The sequence below is a fragment of the Danio rerio genome, chromosome 20 (assembly GCF_052040795.2).
Source record: "Danio rerio strain M-AB ecotype USA chromosome 20, GRCz13ab, whole genome shotgun sequence".
Lineage (NCBI taxonomy): Eukaryota > Metazoa > Chordata > Actinopteri > Cypriniformes > Danionidae > Danio > Danio rerio.
In genome coordinates this window covers 23091950-23113380 of record NC_141040.1, presented here as the reverse complement: position 1 = coordinate 23113380, position 21431 = coordinate 23091950, and the positions used below count along the sequence as shown (strand labels likewise).

The 21431-nt window shown below is 35.1% G+C and overlaps 1 protein-coding gene across 4 annotated transcripts in view; it reads left to right on the top strand.

Annotated features, from left to right (window-relative positions):
• Nucleotides 1-21431, top strand: part of snx17 (sorting nexin 17) — a 75539-nt gene that overhangs the window by 22719 nt on the left and 31389 nt on the right. For all 4 annotated transcript variants that reach the window (XM_087297710.1, NM_001045157.3, XM_087297712.1 and 1 more), the window contains 3 exon segments: nt 8105-8169; nt 14185-14295; nt 19359-19449. In XM_087297710.1, coding sequence (XP_087153836.1) covers nt 8105-8169; nt 14185-14295; nt 19359-19449 — 267 coding nt within the window.

Below are 21431 nucleotides of genomic sequence, written 5' to 3'. Positions count from 1 at the left end.
TTTTATTGTACAAAACAACTAATCACAGATTTATGTGATCAGAAAAATATAATTCTGTAAATATTTTTATATTTTTAATGAGGAAAATAAACATGCATTATGCATATGGCGAAAATTTTTTGCAAATTTACAACATTCTTTGTAGTAATTCTGTGAATTAAACTGCACAACCCAAAATAAATAATGCTAATCAAATGCACAAGAGTCAGCTCACTAGAGGACAAAAATGATTGATTTTATTTTACATTTTGCGTTTATTAAGGAAAAAAATTAATTATAGATTAGGCGTCTCACCGGTATGCATTTGACAGATATGAAATTGGCACTTGTGTGACTTTGGTAAATCAAATATAATAGTTTGAGCGTTTTTAAAGTACTGTGAAATGCTTGCGCAAAAAAAAAAATATATATATATATTTTTTTTTTTTCATGGCATGGTTGACATTTGTATGGAATTGCTTTAATGTTAAAAACTATTTTATCACTGTGATGGCAAAGTGGATTTTTCAGTGTGATTACAAATCATATGATCCTTTGAAATCATTTTAACCCTATAATTCTTTTGGTTTTATTTATATTCAGAATTTTATATTTTAGTTTTTCAGTTTAAAAAACATTTTAGCTATTTATCTGCATTTGTATTGTTTTAATAATTATTTAAATAATTTGTTGTTGTTTTAATATTACATATAATGATAGCATTATTATTATTATTATTATTATTAATAATAATATTATTCAAATAAGTAGTTAATTTACATTTATTTGATAGTTGTAGCAATATTGGTCCTTTTATTTCACGTTATTTCAGTTCATATTCATATCAGATTTTATGATAATTTTATGCTCAAGAAATATTTTGTATGTTTTTTCAAGATGTACATATTTAATTATTGGCTGCGGGCCATTGAATAATGTACACGTGATCATAAATAATGCACATCTGAGGTTATAATGTGGCCACGACCCAAATCAAGCATTCAGCCTGGAACTGCTTTGGCTGTGTGTGTGTATCTGAAAATAATCACAAGCCTTAGAATGTTTATCAGCCAATTAGAATCAAGCATTCAACAACCCAGTAGTGTGTATATATTTGTCACAAAATATTGTGTATACATGTTTTTTAATAAAAAAAAAAAAACATTTTACAATCTTCTGTCAAAAATGGAGCAAATCTGATGATTCATCTTGCACTACACTGATTTTCATCCTATCAGATGCTATCTAAAATTAGAATTAGGATGCCGCCTTCTACGGAGACAAACCCAATTTGCAGCACACAAACAGAGGCAGTCCAACGTGAAAAAACACCAGCTAACAGCTCTTCACTTCTCTTTACAATCTGATGATTGCCGATACACCAAGTTCAGTTGCCAAAAATAGGTACTGTTAAAAGTGTCTGTTGCCATCCGTCTGTGTGGTGTGAATAGGCCTTAAGAACTAGCAAGTCATGATTCACGCATGTGATGTAATTGAAGCCTGTTGTCTTCTAATATGTTCCACCCAAAATCCTGTTTTAACAGGAAGTTACGTCAAATTTCTGCTCGCAAAGCACCAGGCAAACTTGATAAAAGATGGCCACAGCTGTGAGGATTTGTCTTTTAACAGGTTACGGGTGAGATTTTCTGCGCACAAAAGGAAATCAGCAGTGCTGGCAGCACCAAGAGCCGTTTGCGCTAATCCATTCCAACACTGGCACTCTCCATCCAACAAGCTAAGCCTTGTTGAGCTTATTTGCTCACAGTCTGGAGCTGCTCTTGGCCAGGGCTCCCCTCTGTTACATCACTCAGAAACACGGTTATGGAAAATTAACCCTCACAAACACACAAGCAGTTCACAACGAATATTTCGTTAGTTTGCGCAAACGGTTTGTGGTTGTTTGCTCGTGTGCTATTTTGGAAGTGAAAATAAACATTATAGTTTATGTTGGACTTTTTGCTTCCAGCATCGTTTTTTTCCCCCACTGCAAAGCTAAAGTCATTATCAGTCAAAGAGCCGGGGTGGTATTTTTAAAGAAAACGGTTAACTATATTCCAGATCAGTTAATATTATTTTGACTTTTAAAACATTGAAAATTACGTTATCGTTCAGTTAACACAAAACATGAACAATATTTTCATATTTGACCTCTAGATACACAGATACAGTTGAAGACACAGTTATTAGCCCTTCTTTTTCCTTGTTAAACAGTTTCCATACATTTATTAAAAGAGCAAGGAAATTTTCACAGTATGTCTGATAAAAAAAAAATTCTGGAGAAAGTGTGATTTTGTTTTATTTTGGCTAGAATAAAAGCATATTTAATTTTTTAAAAACCATTTAAATATAAATAATAATATTAGTAATAATAATAATATAATAATAAGACCCCTTAAGACTTTTTATTTTATTTTTACTTGGTTGTCTGAAGAACAAACTCCTGTTATACAATTATTATTATTATTATTTTTATTATTACAATTATTCAAATATAGCTTTAATTTGCATTTATTTTAGCTGTAGTAATGTTAATCTTTTCATTCACATTATTTCTCAAAAAAATAAATAAATAAATAAATAAATATATATATATATATATATATATATATATATATATATATATATATATATATATATATATATATATATATATATATATATATATATATATATATCAGGGCTCGTAATTGTGACCATTTTGGTCGAATATGCGCCCGAAATTTTATTTATGCGACCTCAAAATATATTTGGGAGCATTTGTGCGAGTGCTTAAAATTGTTGTGAGCGACCAGTTTTACTGCAAAATGTTTACCACATGCGCGGATTCGGGAGACATTCACGCAGAATGCATCTTTAAGCTGTTTGTCTGCACATGAAACGTGAACCGCAGTGCTCAGGAATGGTTTAAAACAGTTGTCATGTCAACTTGCTGCAGTAAACAAAGCCAAGTCCGTAATGCATGCCCCGCCTTCATGCTCTTCTTATTGGCCCACCACTGCTCTAGCACTGAACGCGAATGATTGGTTATTATCAGCTGTAAATCACTCAACCAATGCCTTCTGGCTTGGGATGACAGAGAGAGCTGCTACCGCGAAAAATTGTAAAGCGTTGAAGATGAGAATGAAGATAACACAGACAGGTTTAGTTTTAGAAACCATGGCATCTAAAGTTATAAATAATGATACATCTTACTAGTGACTATGTGCTGAATGTTAATCTACCTCCTACACTTTTCGAAAAGTGGATAAAAGACTTCCGTTGGCTTCAAGTCCGCTATGAAAAGTCTGTGGGATGGAATTTTCAGGTAACTGTTTACCACGTCTAGCACGAGAGCTTCTGTTTAATCCTTCATATAATTGCCAGATACTGTCCGCTATGCAAGGGGCAGCTATATGTAAAATGTAACACCCCGTACACCATCGCAAACGGGCTTACACTGAGTAAACTAATATCGCTACTCATGAAGACCGGTATTGCTATAAACATGACTTAACGTTATGCATATAATAAGGTAAAGTATATGTCAAAAGCATCAGTGCAGTAACATATAGCACTTGTGAGATATTTTCTTTTGATAACAGGATTTTTTTGAGACATATATTCCTCAAGCTTGCATATATATATATTTTTGCTTGTTAGTTTGATTAGTGCTGATTTCAAATGCAATAAATTTGTTTGTTTTACACTTGTAGTAACGGTGCTCATAATTGGTGGGTGCGACAAAATTTTGGCTGATGCGCCTACATTTTTAAAGTTAGGAGCACCGATGCTACCAAGCAAAAGGGTTAATTTCGAGCACTGTAAATAGTTGAAGACAGAATTATTAGCCCCCTTTGAATTTTTTTTCTTTTTTTTCAAATATTTTACAAATGATGTTTTACAGAGCAAGAAAATTTTCACAGCATGTATGATAATATTTTTTCTTCTCGAGTAAGTCTTGTTTGTTTTTTTCGGCTAGAATAAAAGAGTTTTACAATTTTTAAACACCATTTTAGGTACAAAATTTGCCCCTTTAAGCTATATTTTTTTCTCGATAAGCTACAAAACAAATCATCGTTATACAATAACTGGCCTAATTACCCTATTATCCTAGTTAACCTAATCAACCTAGTTAAGCCTTTAAATGTAACTTTAATCTGTATAGAAGTGTCTTGAAAAATATCTAGTCAAATCATTTACTGTCCTCATGGCAACGATAAAATAAATCAGTTATTAGAAATTAGTTATTAAAACTATTTTGTTTAGAAATGTGTTAAAAAAATCTTCTCTGTTAAACAGAAATTGAGCAAAAAATGAACAAGCTGTCTAATAATTCAAGGGGGCTAATAATTCTGACTTCAAGTGTATGTATGTATGTATGTATGTATGTATGTATGTATGTATGTATGTATGTATGTATATATATATATATATATATATATATATATATATATATATATATATATATATATATATATATATATATATTATATATATAATTTTCACAAAATTTAATGATAATTTTTTTTATAGATGTACATATTTAATAATTGGCGATGGGCCATTGAATAATGTACACTTGATCATAAATAATGCACACCTGAGGTTATGATGTGGCCATCACACAAATCAAGTTTTCAGCCTGGAACTGCTTTGGCTGTGTGTGTTTGAAAACAATCCCATGTCTTAGAATGTTCATCAACCAATCAGAACCATGTAGTGTGTAAATGTTTACACAATACTCTGTGACGAAATACGTTTTTTAATTCAACAACAATAAATAAATAAATACATTTAACAATCTTCTGTGAAAATGGAGCAATCCTTATGACTCAACTTGCACTACACTGATTTTCATCCAAATCTACAATTGTTTAACAGAGCAAGGAAAATTTCACAGTATTTCCTATAACAATTTTTCTTCATGAGAAAGTCTAATTTGTTTTATTTTGGCTGGAATAAAAGCCGTTTTTAAAGTTTAAAAGCCATTTTAAGGTCAATAATAATAATAATTAGCCCCCTTAAGCAATATTTTTTCATGGTGGTCTGCAGAACAAACCATTGTTATACAATGATTTGCCTAATTGCCCCTAACTTGCCTAATGAACCTAGTTAAGCCTTTAAATTGCACTTTAAGCTGAATACTAAATCTAATAAATGTACTGTCATCATGGCAAAGATCAAATAAATTATTAAAACTATTAATTCAAGAAATGTGTTAAAATTTTTTTTCTTTCTGTTAAATAGAAATTGGTGGAAAATATAGAGGCGGACTAATAATTCTGGTGGGATAGTAATTCTGACTTTATTTGTTGAGATGTTTCAAGAGGAAATTTGTACTTTGAACTATTTAAAGAACAGTGACAAACCCACTACTGTTTTTTTTACGCGTGTGTTCACTTGTGGTTCATTTGAATAAGTCTGAGCTCCACCTTCTAAATCTTGGTGCACATCACTGTGGTCGGAGAGATGCTGAAAAGATGAGCCTCTGTCTGCTTTCACATGAAGTCTGGTGCCATTGCAATGAAATATAAATGCACCATCATGGATCGAAGACATCAAAACAAACCAAAAACAGGACATGATTTTACAAGATTACTCCACAAAAAGGACAAAAATGCTCAAGTATACCCATTTTTATCAAATTATAGTCATTAGCTCCTTCCACACATAGACCTTTTCAGAAATTTACTGGTAAATAGATAATGTGTGAACAGGCCCTTTATAGAAATATCAGAAAAGAAATTTCGCCAATTTTCCAGGATGAGAAATTGTAAAATCACCAATAAATTGCTTTTATTTTAACCACAGATCACAACTATTAAATTCCTCAATATCACATCAACATAAAAAAGTATCAAAACAAAAAAGTAAATTCTCAAAAAAAAGTTATAATTAAACAGAAGTAAAATAAAAACAAATAATAAAATAATAATTAAAATAAATAAACTAGTGTTCATTGTGGTCCACCAAGCTTTTGCAAAAACGTACATGAAACCATGGGACTTATACCTAAAGAAAGGGGTCCAGATAAAAAGTATAATTTTTCTGCTGAAATGAATTAATGTTGTTGTTTTCTTCTTTTTTTCTGATGTTGTCAGTGGACGTGCCATGTTTTAAAATGCCAGCATTTATTTTAAAAAGAGGATGCTTTTAAAATAAGAGGATGTTATGGTGATCATTATTAAAAACAGCTAAACAGGTTTCAGAAACACCTAGTGCAGTGGTTCTCAAACTGTGGTACGTGTACCACTAGTGGTACACAGGCTTCCTTCTAGTGCAGGGGTCTCAAACTCAATTTACCTGGGGGCCGCAGGAGGCAAAGTCTGGGTGAGGCTGGGCCGCATAAGGGATTTCACACAAAAAAAGTCCTCAAATGTCATTATTAACAGTTTTAATTATTTCTTCTGAACATGAAGTGTCCTGAACATTATTGGAACATTGAGTGAAGATTATGAACAGTTCGTCTGAACATGGCATCTTTTGCCTACTCCTTGCTGCCAGAGACTTGACAGCGCTTCTTCTCACAAATCTGAACCACATTTGGCGTTAGAGCGGAAGCAGTTGAGACCCTCAGTATGGCTTGAAGATGATCATCATTAAGTCTAGACCTGTACTTTGACTTATTGAAGTTCAAGGTGGAAAATAACTTCTCACACAGAAAAAAGTGGGGGAACTCACTCAAAACTTCCATTCCCTCACCTAAAAAAAAGGCGTATATATGTATAAATAAAACACCCCCACCCCACTCCAGTCACATCAGTCTGTACCAGTCTGTATCTACCTATAATATATATAAGATGCAGGCTGTAGCTAGGTAGGTGGCAGGCTGCAGATAGGTAGCTAAGTGGCAGGCAGGGGCGGGAACAGCTTACCTTGGTTCTGGCCAGCGCGAGTTCCCTTGTAACACTTCCCGCCCGTCACAGCGTCTAACAAAGGGGCGGGGTGCGTGGTGACGTCACCGGCATCCCCGCCCCTTTGTTTACACGGCGGGCGGGGAATGCCAGTGACCGCTGTGTACGGATAGAATCAGCGGAGCGGGGAGCGCTCTCTCTCTCCGCTCCACTGATTCTGTCAGTGTACAGCGGTCGGCGCGGGCCACAAAATATTGCACTGAGGGCCGCAAATGGCCCGCGGGCCGCGAGTTTAAGACCCCTGTTCTAGTGGTACACGGAGGAATGAAATATGCTTAGTACATGCTATACACATTTCAAAATTTATCAAAAATGATGTATATAATCTGCCATATATGACATATAGCCTATATATCCGAGGTAATCTGCAACGTTTTTTAACTTTGCAGAGTTGTAGCTGCTTTACTGGGCCTACTATGCTACTGTATTTCAATACTGCTAATTTTGGTGGTACTTGGAGAGACAGTTTTTTTTTCTGAGGTGGTACTTGATGAAAAAAATTTGAGAACCACTGACCTAGTATATCCTCATTTGTGTGTGTGATAGAGGCACTTCTTGGCATTCCTATACACACTTTATAAGCTATTCAATAATTGTTAACTGATTAAAACACCCTGACATAGCTGGTGCTCTCAGCCCTGCATTCAGCATTGTTTTGGATGTGTGGTCATTTCTGTTGCAAGTCGAGCTACAAATGTGGATACTTCCAATAATAGTGCAAAGTGCCTGCTTTTTCTTAGATATGTTGTGTTTGGTTTATTTAAGTGAATTAGTTTGCTTTGAGTATCTCATTAAAACAATTTGATAAAATCATTCATCACTTAAAAAAAAAAGTTTTCTTATTTTCTTAAAATAAGAAAACAGTAATATTGTGAAATGTTTTTGATGATATGTCATTTAATATTTTAATCTTTCCAATTTTCAGAGTTACATGATCCCTTAGAAATCAGTCTGATATGCTGATTTGCTCTCTGCTTAAAAATATTTATTTTATCATAAAGCAAAGCAGCTGCTAAATTTATGTAAAGTATTGTGCATTTTTGTTTGTTCAGAATTTGTTGGCGAAAAAAGAAATCATTTGTAACAGTGCAAAAGTTGGTACTGTAACTTGTAATCAATTTAATGCATTCCCATTAAAATATTAATTTCTCAAAGTTGAATTGTAGCTCAGCTGCTGTATAGTAGGATGTTTTTGACACCTTTAATGACAAGCTCTTTATTTTCTCCTACAGTGCGTCAGGACCCCATTCTGGGATCCAGTGAGATGTTCAACAGCTTTTTGAGGAAAGCTCAACAGGTAGAACTTCTGTATTCTTTATACTTGTACAAATTAATGTCAATAATTGCAAACATAGTACTTTATCAGGTCTGTTTGTGTGTGTAATTTTTTACAGAATGTCCTATAATGTTTTTCTTCTGGAGAAATCCTCTTTCTTTTAGTTTGGCTGGATTATGAGCAGTTTAAAAAAAACAATTAAACCAGTTTTTAAGCTCATTATTGTTATAGACCATTTCAATATGGTCATGTCATTGGCCCATGAATATTTCCTGCTTTCATAACTATAACAAGAGGCAATTCAGTCATACAGCTATAATAACATTATTTATCAATATGTGGATTTTGGATCTTTGGAAGCTGTAGAAATTAAAATTTGTAAAACAGGAAATATGTTGGGAACAGTTTTTGTTTACATTCCTCAAAATGATCTTTACCCCTTAAGATATTGTTTTACTATTAGCTACAGAACAAACCACTGTTGTCCAGTAACTTGTCTACGCAACCAATCTTACCTGTTCAATCTGACTAACCAAGCCTTTAAATTGTACTTTAAGCTGAACACTTTCATCTTGCAAAACAGCTTGTAAAATATTATTCACTATTATCATGGCAAAGGCAAATAAATTAGTTATTAGAAATGAGTTACTAAAACATTTTTTTTTTAAATCTCAGTTAAACAGCACTTCAAATTTCTAAATATAAAAGTGACATAGTTGGCAGTCAGTCAAAGACCTGTTAGAGCAGTGGTCCCCAACCTTTTTATCATCTAACATATTAACAATAATACAACCGTATAGCCGAACTAAATGTATGCATTGGCATGTTACAGCCCTAATGAGTATGATTATGTGAAACTCCATATAGATACATATTGCAATGATTTCGGGTACTTACTTAGCGATGCACGCACACATAACATTATATGCACAATCCTTAAATGCTCTGCTGATTTGGACTCTATAATACCTGTTTTATAACTTTAAACTATCAACAACATCCACTGAGCTATATTCTAGCGATTGTTCTTCCCGCTCCGTGATGGATTTTGATGCGGGGGGAATATTTTCTACAGAAATAATTTATGATTTCTTATGTGGCCCGGTACCAATTGTTCCACGGACTGGTACCGATCCGCGGCCCGGTGGTTGGGGACCACTGTGTTAGAGGACATGCACTCTTTTAAAAGGTCGTAATACTAATATTTAGGGATGCACCGATACCAGTTTTTGGAACTGATCCCATCTCGATACCAACATTTTGAGTATCGGCCGATACAGATCCGATCCCGATACTTTGCTGTTTTTTTAAATTATTATTAATATAATACAATTTCTGTTGACTCAAATAATATCTCTTCTTTAGTAAAAATGACACACCTATAGACCTACTGTATATGACAGAGTGCACAATCTAACTAAGCATGATGCTTGCTATTAACTAGGCTACATTATTTGAGCATTCATTATGACATTGTAGGGCTGGACAATATAGCAAAAATTTATATAACAATATATTTCTTAATTTTGTTTGATACGATTTAATTCTGATATAGATATGGACAATATTAAAAACAGAGGAAAAAAAAAACTGCCAAGAACGCACACAATGGATGTCTGTACCCACAAATGTCTGCAAACTGAATATGCAAAGTCTGTAATACCTCCAGGCTCTTATAACTTTTTTTTTTTTTTTATATAAAAACAGTACAAATAATGAATGTTCACTTTTTATTTGTATTAGCCTTTACAAACAAGAAATGTGAAAACTATCAAATAAATAAAACTCTCAGACTCAGCTTATTTATTTATACAAATAATAAATAGACACAGTTCATAGTTCAACGTGAACAGAAACTTTTATCAGCATTATTTTTTTGTGTATGCTGAATATTTAACAATCAAAATAATATCAAAATCTTACAATTATGACATCCACAAAAAACATAGAAAAAGAATATTAATTATAATAATAAAAAAATCAAAAAGAGTGTACACTACATTAATTAAGGGTTCTATCTGACTATTTATATTTGTGTATGTAATTACCTAATTAAATTAGAATTAAATTTAACATAAAATAGTTCTTTTATATTTTATGTAGTCTATTCGTGTAGACTAATATTTTATATTATTTTACCATTTCATCAGCTTTGCAATAACCAGATTCCTGATAAATGTGTTTGTGAATTTTATTTTGTAAGTTTATGCGAGTGCTATATGCCAGCATGCAGCGAGTTTATGTGTATGTGACTGTTATTTTGGGTGTTTATGCGAGGAGCGAGTTATGTACATTGATATGATCTGTTGTGGTCCAGCTTATGTATCCTATTTAATATCAAGATATTCTTTGAAATATTTAATAAGCTACCCTAATCATTGGTAAAATAACCAACAATTTAATAAAGCCTAATATTTTCCTGCATTGTTGGAAGCAGACTAAACATAAAAGCATGTCTGAAAAAATGTTTTGTCTAAAAAAATTATCTTTTTCAAACAAATTTGGCTTCATGGCTTTTGTTGGCTTATAAATTACACAGAATATAGTGCAAGATCAGAATTGGATTGGTACCAGATGGCCGATACCAGATCCAGCAAAAATATGCAGTATCGAACTGATATCGGATCCAAGTAGGGATCGGTGCATCTTGACCAAGTTAAATAAAATTAATATCTGGACCTGAATCAGTGTGTTTTGACAAGTCTTGATTTGTTTTCTTTTTAGATACAATAATTGTACATATTTTGCAGGAGACTTTGAGCTTTTTAACATTGCAGATTACTTATACATTCATTAGCAGAAATGCACTGTAGGAAAATGTATACTTTACAAAGTATGTGAACTCTTTAACATTCGGACCCTGTTTTCCTCCACCTCTCATATTAATGATATGAATTCAAAACAGATTTAGCATTTCCAATTAAATATTTGTGGGCCTCATTTATCCCATTTCCTCAATAAAGTAGGATCTTAGTGTTGAATGCAGGAGTAGTTCATTACCCGCTCATTCACCTTTTTACATTCCAGTACCATTCTGTACTTCATCTTTTGGCCTGAACTGCATTCATTCTTTAGGATTTTGCTCCTCCAGCCCACACAGATATCAGTAATTTTGCAGTCAGATGGTGTTCGTGCACCGGCTGCCCATCAGAGAGCAGTCTCTGCAGGAGCAGAATAGGAGATTAAACCTGGCCTCGCGTTTTCATTTTGCAATCTCTATAAAGATCAGCCTCTGCTCTGAGACCTGCGCCTCAGTGGGAGATGAATCTAGCAGGAGGGGGGGGAAAGATGAATCTGCAAAATATGTGATAGAACAGTGACGCTACTTGTTATCTATTAAAGATGTTTGCTGTAGTCAGCTTTGATACTACTAAATCACCAGTGGTGACTGAAAGACTGAAAATACTCAAACTCCTGAGTAAAGTATAGTTCCTCAAGTACAATATTATAAATATTATTTAAGTAAAATTAAACTGGAGTGCCTAATACTTGTACTGTATTAATTGTAAAAAAAAATACTTCAGTAAAACAAACTAGTTGATTAAATATTTCATATTTATTTAGCAAGAAAACATTTTGTGATTACTAATAATTAATGTTAATTCACATATTCTCAACATTTGCTCTGAGCAGGGGCACGCTTCATAAACACAGACAAAACTCATAGCTGATCTATCATAGTATGATGCATCGTTTGGGAAATGAACAATGTAGTGACGAGTGTTTCCCAAAACCATAGTTTCTCTGTCGCAGATCCATTATTTGAACCACATTAGTTATAACGTAAAACTTCCATAATGACGCTCTAAACTGGGTGGAGTAACAACTTGAAAATTACCATAATTTCGTCTGTATAGAATTAAATTGTTTTACACTCACACATTTAAAAAAATCCAATATTAGTTTTGGTAAAAACATGCACATGTTTTTTTTTTTATTAGCTGAAATATATGTAAATGGCACATATAAGGCCTATGTTTGCTTTACAAATATAATTAAGAATATGCCATAATCTATTCTTAAAACATGAAAACCATTTAGCTTTTTTGTTAAAAAGTCTACTAGGCTTCAGACACATTTCTTAATAAATAACCTATTGTTAATTAAAACTATTAATATATTCTATTAACATATATATTTTGTTTTCTCAAGGTTCAGAGATGTAACGTAAATCCCGCTTTTAAATAATAGGTCGCCTATAGCTTTCATAATGAGCCATGGCTGCTTTCAAAATAAATGTAAATGTTTTTAAAGTGCACTATGAAGGGAACGCATTTGTCAATATGAAGATCGCTAAAACTGAATTGTAAAAATACTTTCAAAGCAAATTACACCTATAGTGATGACTTTAATGTTGTTTTTTAAATCATTCCGAGTTTAAAAAGGGGGGATAACTGGGAATAGAACACAACAAAAAACTATGTTTCTAACTACAGCTCTAGCTCAAGTGTTAAAGTTTGCAAATGTTCCTGTAGCGATTGATTTGGAATATGGCGAATCAGCTAACTATGTTTTTAATAATGGAACTTGAGACCTTTTGTTGGCTAACAATGGTTTTGGGAAAAGCACACCAGATTATTTGAATCAGTGAGTTGCATACTGGAGGCTCAGTTTCCACAGGGCCACAGAGTAACAGTAACAGGATAAAAACACTGATAATGAAGGAATAAAAGCAAAAAAAGAAGTAAATAGAGAATAGAAATATACAAATGTGTACAATATTGTATAGATGGCCAAAATGTGTAAAACTTTTAATGTAAACTAACTATGTTGTTTAAGGTGCAGTATGTAAGTTTGACACCCATTGGTTAAACTAGGTATTGCACCCTTGGTTCAAAACACACCCAAGAGCAAGTTGCTAGATTGACGACATCAACAAATGCTGATTTAAATCGTGTTCTAAATAAAAGCAACAGCACGCGATAGAAGGAATATTTTCCATATTAAAATGAGTTTTTGTCTTAACCAACACCTGAAACAACAGAAACTGACAATGACCGCCTCAGGTAATCCTCATGCGCATTATTCAGTGTTAAATGCTAATAATGTGAGTTTGAATGCCCTTTTACATGACATTTACTGCCATACTACTGAAAGCAGCAGCAGATAGTTCACCTCAGATCTTGAAAATAAAATAAACTGTTTCAAATTGAATTTTAAAACTGTAAAATAATGAAAATCAACACATCAGTGATTCAGCATCTACATTTAATAATGTTAAAGAGGTTTAATGTGTATTAATTAGATTATAAACCTTATCATTTTGTTGGAGTGGAGTTTCTGTCATGTTTTGTCTGATGCAAACAGCCAAATTGTTAAAACATGGTGTTTCAATGTAACCTGCTCACCCAGTGTTTATGTTTGTAATATTTCTGTTATTTGCTAATTAATAACCACCTCATGTGGAACTCTGAATCTGCCTCTCATTTTGGAGGCTGTTACTGTCCGACTCCAACAGAGGTCGCATTTTCAGTCATGGACACATGCTTTGAGAGCCTTCATGACTGAATGAATGACACCAAGGCAACACGGGGTGCTGAACTATAATTGGCTAAAGTGGCATTGGGTGGGTTAAATGGACCAAAACAAAAATGGACGTTCCAGGATGTAACACATTTTCAAAGCAGAATATCTGACTTCTGCATTGTTTTTCAGATAAAAAAAAGAATGTTCGCTTAGCATGTTTCTTAAAGATCTGCAAACATATTATGGTATTTTTATGCTTTAGAAGAATCAAAAACTTACATACAGCACCTTTAAATAAAGAAGTGTATGAGTGTATAAATAGTGATGTTGTTCCATTGACTATGCAGCGCTCTCATGACTTGTAAGCTGAAATTCAGAGGAAATGAAACTGCTCTGACTCTGTGACTTTCATGTTTCGTGAGTGTGGAAGGGTGTGATTATCGTCAGCGGTATTGCAGGCTCATCAGAATAACTCTGAGATCAGCTGAATCTGGCAGGAAGCTTCAGAAGTTGAGCTGGAGTTCAGCACAAAGGTGTTTTAAAGAGCAACTGTGTTTGTCTGCACCACAGGAGACCCAGCAGATCCCCACTGAAGAGGTGCAGCTGGAGATCTACCTGTCCAACGGCCAGAAGGTCAAAGTCAACATCCTCACATCTGACCAGACCGAGGACGTTCTGGAGGTCAGAATATGCTGCTTTGAGGCACTCGCATCTGATTCATGTTATCAAAGCTCTTAATCACTGCCAGGTTACTTTAGGTCATTTTGAATAGTATTATTCCCAGACATTTATTTTGGGCTTACCTGAATATCCTATACTTCGGTCTGAAAACACACTCATGTTCAGTCACATTTGCGTACAGACAAAATAATATGTTATGATCAGAAATACATGAAATATGTACACTTTTCTTTGATTTTTAAATGTGATTTGTCATTTGATTTTGTTACGAATTTTAACCTTAACAGATATACAGCTCTTTATTGTGCTATAATAAGAACAGTTTATATATATATATGGTGGTGCCACAGCACCCGCGAGACCTATATGAGACGGGCCGAGAGAAAAGGAGATGGGAAAAAAGGAGGAAAGGCAGAGTAGACCGAGAAAGGGGAGAGAGGAAAAAGAAAGAAAAAAAATTGGGGTTCGGTTCTCCAGACACGCTGCCACTTGGTCCTCCACCAGCTGAGAGATGCGACGACGTGCTGGGAGCCCTGTGGAGGAATCTATCCACCCTTCCGTCTTCTGGCGTCCGGCGGCGGTTCTCCTGGCTGGCTGGCGGCATCTCTGGTCTCCTGCTCCGCTCCTGCTTCGGTGGATGGATGCAGGCTCTGGCATCATGGCGGATCGCGGCGACTCCCCCGGGTTCTGTGGGATGGCTCCCTTCAGCACTTTCCCCTCCGGTGGTGAGCCCCGCGTCCCCTGCTCCTCCCCATGCTGGGAGACGGCAGCAGGCAGATCCTTTCCTCGCCAGCCTCAGGGCGCCCCGGCACTCTTGGCAGACGAACGGGTTTCTCCCCCACTGGGGTTAACTCCTGAACACTGGCCCCCCTCTCAGCGGCAAGGGCAACTGAACAACATGTCCCTCCTTCTCCCGGGTTTCGGCACCACTGTAATGAAGTTTACGGCCCTCTGGCCGCCGGGAAGAAGGAGGCGGAAAACCGACGCAGTTTTAAAATGATTTATTAATAACAGGGACGGCAGCTCCTCACGGAGACTGCCGTCAAACTGAAAGCAAAAGGTAAACAATATGCCCGGGCCCGGTCCTCTCTCGGCTTCCTCTGCCATCAGTCCTCCTTTTGTGGTCCAGAGCTCCTTCCGTGGGATTCGAGGCAGGTGCGCACCGCAGGTGTATCCACTTACACGGTGGCCTCCCTCCGTTCGCACGGCTCTCGGCCACGCCCCCTCGCCACATATATATATATATATATAAACCTTTTTTGTTATTAATCGTACTAGTATGAGCTTTCTGTCTTGTTCTTTTTTGGCTGATTATTTTTGTAGATCTGATTGTTATTTAGCATAACATATATATAAAAGCCTGAGTCTTTACGGCTTTAGTGATCATAGCTTAAGCTTTCCTATGTGCACCACACAGAGTCATAGGCGATCCAAGCTCTCATTAAAATGCACCCTGCACCCATATGCAGCACACACTGCTTTCTGCTGTGCTATTCAGTGACAGCATCGGCCCTAAGCGCACTTTAGCACCTGACATTTGTGAGAGATAAAAAGAAAAAACAGCGTAAATGCAGTAAAGAGTAACCTGATCATGGGATCTGCTTGGGTGTAATGTTTAACACTTGAGCCCACAAGATTCTGGAAAAGAAAACACTTTTATTTATATATATATATATATATATATATATATATATATATATATATATATATATATATATATATATATATATATATATATATATATATATATAAATAAAAGTGTTGTATATATATATGTATATATATATATATATATATATATATATATATATATATATATATTAGCACAAGAGGAGATCTTTTGTTTAAAAACATAGTTTTTTATTATAAAATCGTTTTTATTATAAAGTGTAATATGAAATCTTGAATAGTAAATAACAAAAGAATACATCAGGTAAAAATTGTACTTGGGGTCAATACAAGTTCACAGTAGGGAAAGGTCTAATGCTTGTGTTTTTTTTTTTAAGTAATTAAAGCAAATAAATACATAATAAATATATATTAGTGCTGTCAATCGATTAAAAAAATCAACTAATTAATCACACTTTTTTTTTGAAAATTAATCACGATTAATCGCATTTAAAAGACTGAAACTTGTAATTTTGGCTATTCAAATGTAAAATAATGTAAATGCAAGACAAAAACTATTTAAATTTAAAATATGATTGTTTATTAGAATTTTTGTTTAATTTGTAACACAGATTTCCTTAAACAACATACCCAAAATAAACCATCGAGATCCTGGCTTGACAGCTATATTTATTACAGAAATAAAAGCACAGGCATGTAGTGCCATTTGAATTTCAAAACAATCAATACCAATAAAGAAAAAAATTATTTCCAAGTTAGATTCTAAGTGGACTGCAAAAAAATGCCAAAATACAGGCATTGCAAATATCGAAAATGGAAAATTATAATAACAATAAAGAATTGAATACAAACAATTGTAGTCATTGTAAAATTGTTTTGCTGTGAGTTGAGAACATTAATTATGAAGTAGAAACAATTTGTAACTTTTTGATTTAGTGGCTACAGACAACAACGTTTAGGCAGGTTTGTTTCTGAGAACCGCACGCACAAATTCAGACCAGAGCCGTGCACAGAGGGTGGCCTGGTGGCTAGAGCCACTGCCCCTCTGCCCTTATTGGCTGAGGTGCCCTTCACTTTGCGATCGCGTTGAGCACCTGCCCCTATAAGAGTCTGTGCTTTGTGCATGGGCCTGACACAGACACACACACACACACACACACACACACACACAAAATGTGCGCAGGTCAGGACAGGGCAGCCGGAACGGCTCCCTTCTGATTCAACATGCATAATCGCGTTCATCAAATTTGCTTATACTTAACGTTGTAAAGTATGGTTGTATTTCACAAGGATTCTGACACAACAACGCGAAACATACGCTTTCGTTGCGTTTAAGGAGGAAACACGTCAAACTTAATAACACATTTGAGGGCTTATGCGGAAAGGCTGAGGAATGCTCTGTCTTTGACAGCTCGCAACTTCATCTTGCACTTACATGGACACCAATACTTCGATTTTAATATGATTAAGATAACACTCTTATTAAGAGTCAACCGTGTAAGCAGAGTTTTTGATTACCCTTAAGGACCACCGAGTCACGAAATGCGGAGGTTTTTCTTTCCGTTCGCCATGCGGTATCAAACTCCATTAAAACAGAAGTCATAAGTTGAAAATGACACACCTGAAATTGCATGAAACTCTGGAGAGTCTGGTGATGCGGCATTAATTGTTTTATACTAAAACTTGCCTTCAAAAAGTGCTTCCTTGGTCTTATCCATATTTCTTTGCATCTTAAACACAGGTCGAGCACAACAGGAAGTGAAAAAAAACGGCAAATGCGTTAATTGCATAAATTTTTTCAATGCGTTAAATATTTAAAATTAATCGCATGCTTTATTGCACTAATTTTGACAGGTCTAATACATATATATATATATACCTTCAGAAATGCTTCTCATAGATTTAACAAGGTACTGGAAATATTCCTCAGAGATTTTGGTCGATATTGACATTATAACATCAAGCAGTTGCTGCAGATTTGTCAACTGAACATTCATGATTCGAATCTCTTGTTTCGCCACATTCCTAAGGAGCTCTATTGGATTGAGATCTTGTAATTGTGGAGGCCCTTTGAGTGCATGAACTCATTGTCTTGTTCAAAAAACCAGTATGAGATGATTTGCGCGTTATCCTGCTGAAGGTAGCCATCAGAAGATGGGTACACTGTGGTCATAAAGGGATGGACATGGTCAGCAACAATACTCAGGTAGGCTGTGGGGTTAACACAATGCTCAATTGGTACTAATGGACCCAAAGTGTGCCTAGAAAATATCCCCCACACCATTACACTGCCAGCCTGAACCGTTAATACAAGGCTGGATGGATCCATGCTTCAACGTTGTTAATGCCAAATTCTGACCCTACTATCGGAATGTCACAGCAGAAATCGAGACTCATCAGACCAGTCAACGTTTTTCCAATCTTCTATTGTCCTATTTTGGTGAACCTGTGAGAATTGTAGCATAAGTTTCCTGTTGTTAGCTGACAGGAGTGGCACCTGGTGTGCTCTTCTGCTGCTGTAGCCCAACTACCTCAAGGTTGGACGCATTGTACACTCAGAGATGCTCTTCTGCATACCTTGGTTGCAACGAGTGGTAATTTGAATTACTGTTGATTTTCTATCAGCTCCAACCCATCTAGCCATTCTCCTCTGACCTCTGGCATCAACAAGGCATTTGTCCCCACAGAACTGCCGTTCACTGGATATTTTCTCTTTTTTTCAGACCATTCTCTGTTAACCCTAGAGATGGTTGTGCGTGAAAATTCCACCTTACTCAGACCAGCCAATTTGACACCAACAACCATGCCACGTTCAAAGACACTTAAATCACATTTCTTCCCCTTTCTGATGCTGTTTGAACTGCAGCAGATTGTCTTCACCATGTCTACACTCTGTAATGCATTGAGTTGCTGCCATGTGATTGATTAAAAATGTGCGTTAACGAGCAGTTGGACAGGTGTACCTAATAAAGTGGTCTGTAAATTTTATTGGCTGAAAACAGACTCTGTGACTGCATTAGTTACGTAAGACACAAAGGTCTGTTAAGAGCAATATTTTTAATAACATTGCCTAACATGGGTGCCAACAAATAGCACAACAGCTATTGATTTTTAATCGAGTTTGATCTTTTCTGATGCCTTTCCCTTCTCCCTCCCACTTCATTTACTGTCATCGAACTGTCCTATCAAATAAAGGCAAAAGTAAATCTTAAAAATAGGTAGCCTAACATTTTTCTCACCCTAAACAAAAATTAGCAGCACAAGTAAAAGTTTATTTTGACAAAAAGAATATAAAATGTTTTAATCAAGTCTGTGTTGTGTGATTTGCCTGCATAATGAATGTGTACAGTAGCTGTTTAACTGCTTTACTGTCATCCATTGTTGGGTAATAAAAAGAGCAGTGTGGATTGATAGTGTTTTAATGTTGTCATCAGGCGGTGGCCTCAAAGCTTGACCTTCCCGACGAGCTGGTGGGATATTTCAGCCTGTTCCTGGTTCAGGAGAGGGCTGACGGCAGCTGCACGTGTGAGTATATGATCAGATGTCTTTCATTTGTTAGGCTTTTATTTAATATTTCTTAGGAATCTGCTGTTTGTAGATATGGCCTGCTGGCTTCATCTGGAAAGTGGCTTGGCTGTCAGTAAATGGCATCTGAAAGTCAACACTCTTCCTCCGGACTGGCTGTAAATGCAGTCCTGGCAGCTCAAAAGAGAAGTGTGTGTTCTGTTGAGATGCTGCCCACACGTCTCAAAGCTAAACTGAGGTCAAGTAGACGAAACATTGGTCAAGCTGTTGTTGGCTTGCGTGCAAGCTCTGCTGTAGGCCTGTGATGCTTGTTAAGCAAACATTGTTGTTATTTTTAGTCATATTTAGGGATGGAGATTTGAAATAGCCAGGCCTTAAAGATTAATTTTTGGTATGCATCTTGTTGCTTACTCTTTTAGCCCGAAACATCAATGATACCTTAAATCATGCAGGTTACTTTTACTATAATATTTTTTTACTAATTTACTATTTACTAATATATTTTGCAAAGCCTTTTGATATAGGCCATTTTGAGGGATGTAAACAAAAACAATGCTCCTATATATGGTAATATGGTATTAATTGTTTACTGAGCAACATTAAATAACATTTTAAAATAGGAGTTTTCATATGATTTTCTAAACTAGTGGTTTTGACATGAATGAATGAATGCATAATAATCGTGATAACTGTGAAACTGTGATTATTCCTCAGACTATTATTGTACAAACCAAAATCTATAATTGTTGCATCCCTATGCCTATTTATATCCCTATTTTCATTCTATGTTAGCTTTAATGTTTTACTGAAAAAGTCAACCACTGTATTTATTGAAGTCAGAATTATTAGCCCCCTGTTTATTTTTTTCCCCAATTTCTGTTTAACTGAGAGATTTCTTTAACACATTTCTAAATATAATAGTTTTAATAACTAATTTCTAATAACTGGTTTATTTTATATTTGCTATGATGACAGTAAATAATTTTTGACACTTCTACTTAAAATGACATTAAAGGTTTAACTAGGTTAATTAGGTTAACTAGGCAGGTTAGGGTAATTAGGCAAGCTTAAAGGGGCTAATAATTTTGACCTTAAAGTGGTGTTAATAAAATTAAAAGCTGCTTTGATTCTAGCTGAAAATTAAACAATTAAGACTTTCTCCAGAAGAAAAAATATTATCAGACTTACTATGAAAATTTCCTTACTCTGCTAAACATCATTTGGTAAATATTTAAAGAAGACAAAAAATTTAAAGGAGGGCTGTTTACCTTGGATGACCTGAGCGTAATTAAATAAACAGAATATCTTTATTTTTAGGTGTGCTATCTTTGTAAAGAACAAGTCATTTAGAAAAATAATGACAGTGATGTTTACACAGGAAAGCCGTTCATACTCACTTCATAAAATGTAAAGAATACTAAAGATGCTACCAGCAAAAAAGAAATCAATATTTTGTCTCTAAGCAATATGATGCCTCTATCAGGTTTTGAAATAAAGTAATACATAACGTACTCTGGGAGAGAAGAAGAGCACTGCAATATGGTTCCCTAGAGGTTGAAAAACAACACACAATCTGAACAATGCTTCACTAGAAATAGATGTGGTTTTCCTCCTTAGTCTATTATAAACAATGTTTGTTGAGATTTTGCTGGCAGGAGTAAATGCAGCAGCAGCGGTATTCAAATTGGTTGTCACTGTATTGATTGATTGCAAATGGCCTGAAATGCTCTACACAGAAAAAATATGACTTGCTCTATCTGAAATGAAAGCGATTAAACTCTCACTGTGAGGAGTTGCGCTTGCTCCACATCATATTTAACAATATTCTGGCTTCAAGCGTCTTTTCCGAATGACCAGGACTGTGTGAATCATTTTTCTATGAAAACCCCCTAGAGACAAAATTATCGAGTTTCCTGAGTCCAGATTCTTTCATTTCTTTTGCAATGCATGTCATTTTAGTTTAGTGCGTAGAGCAAGTGGAT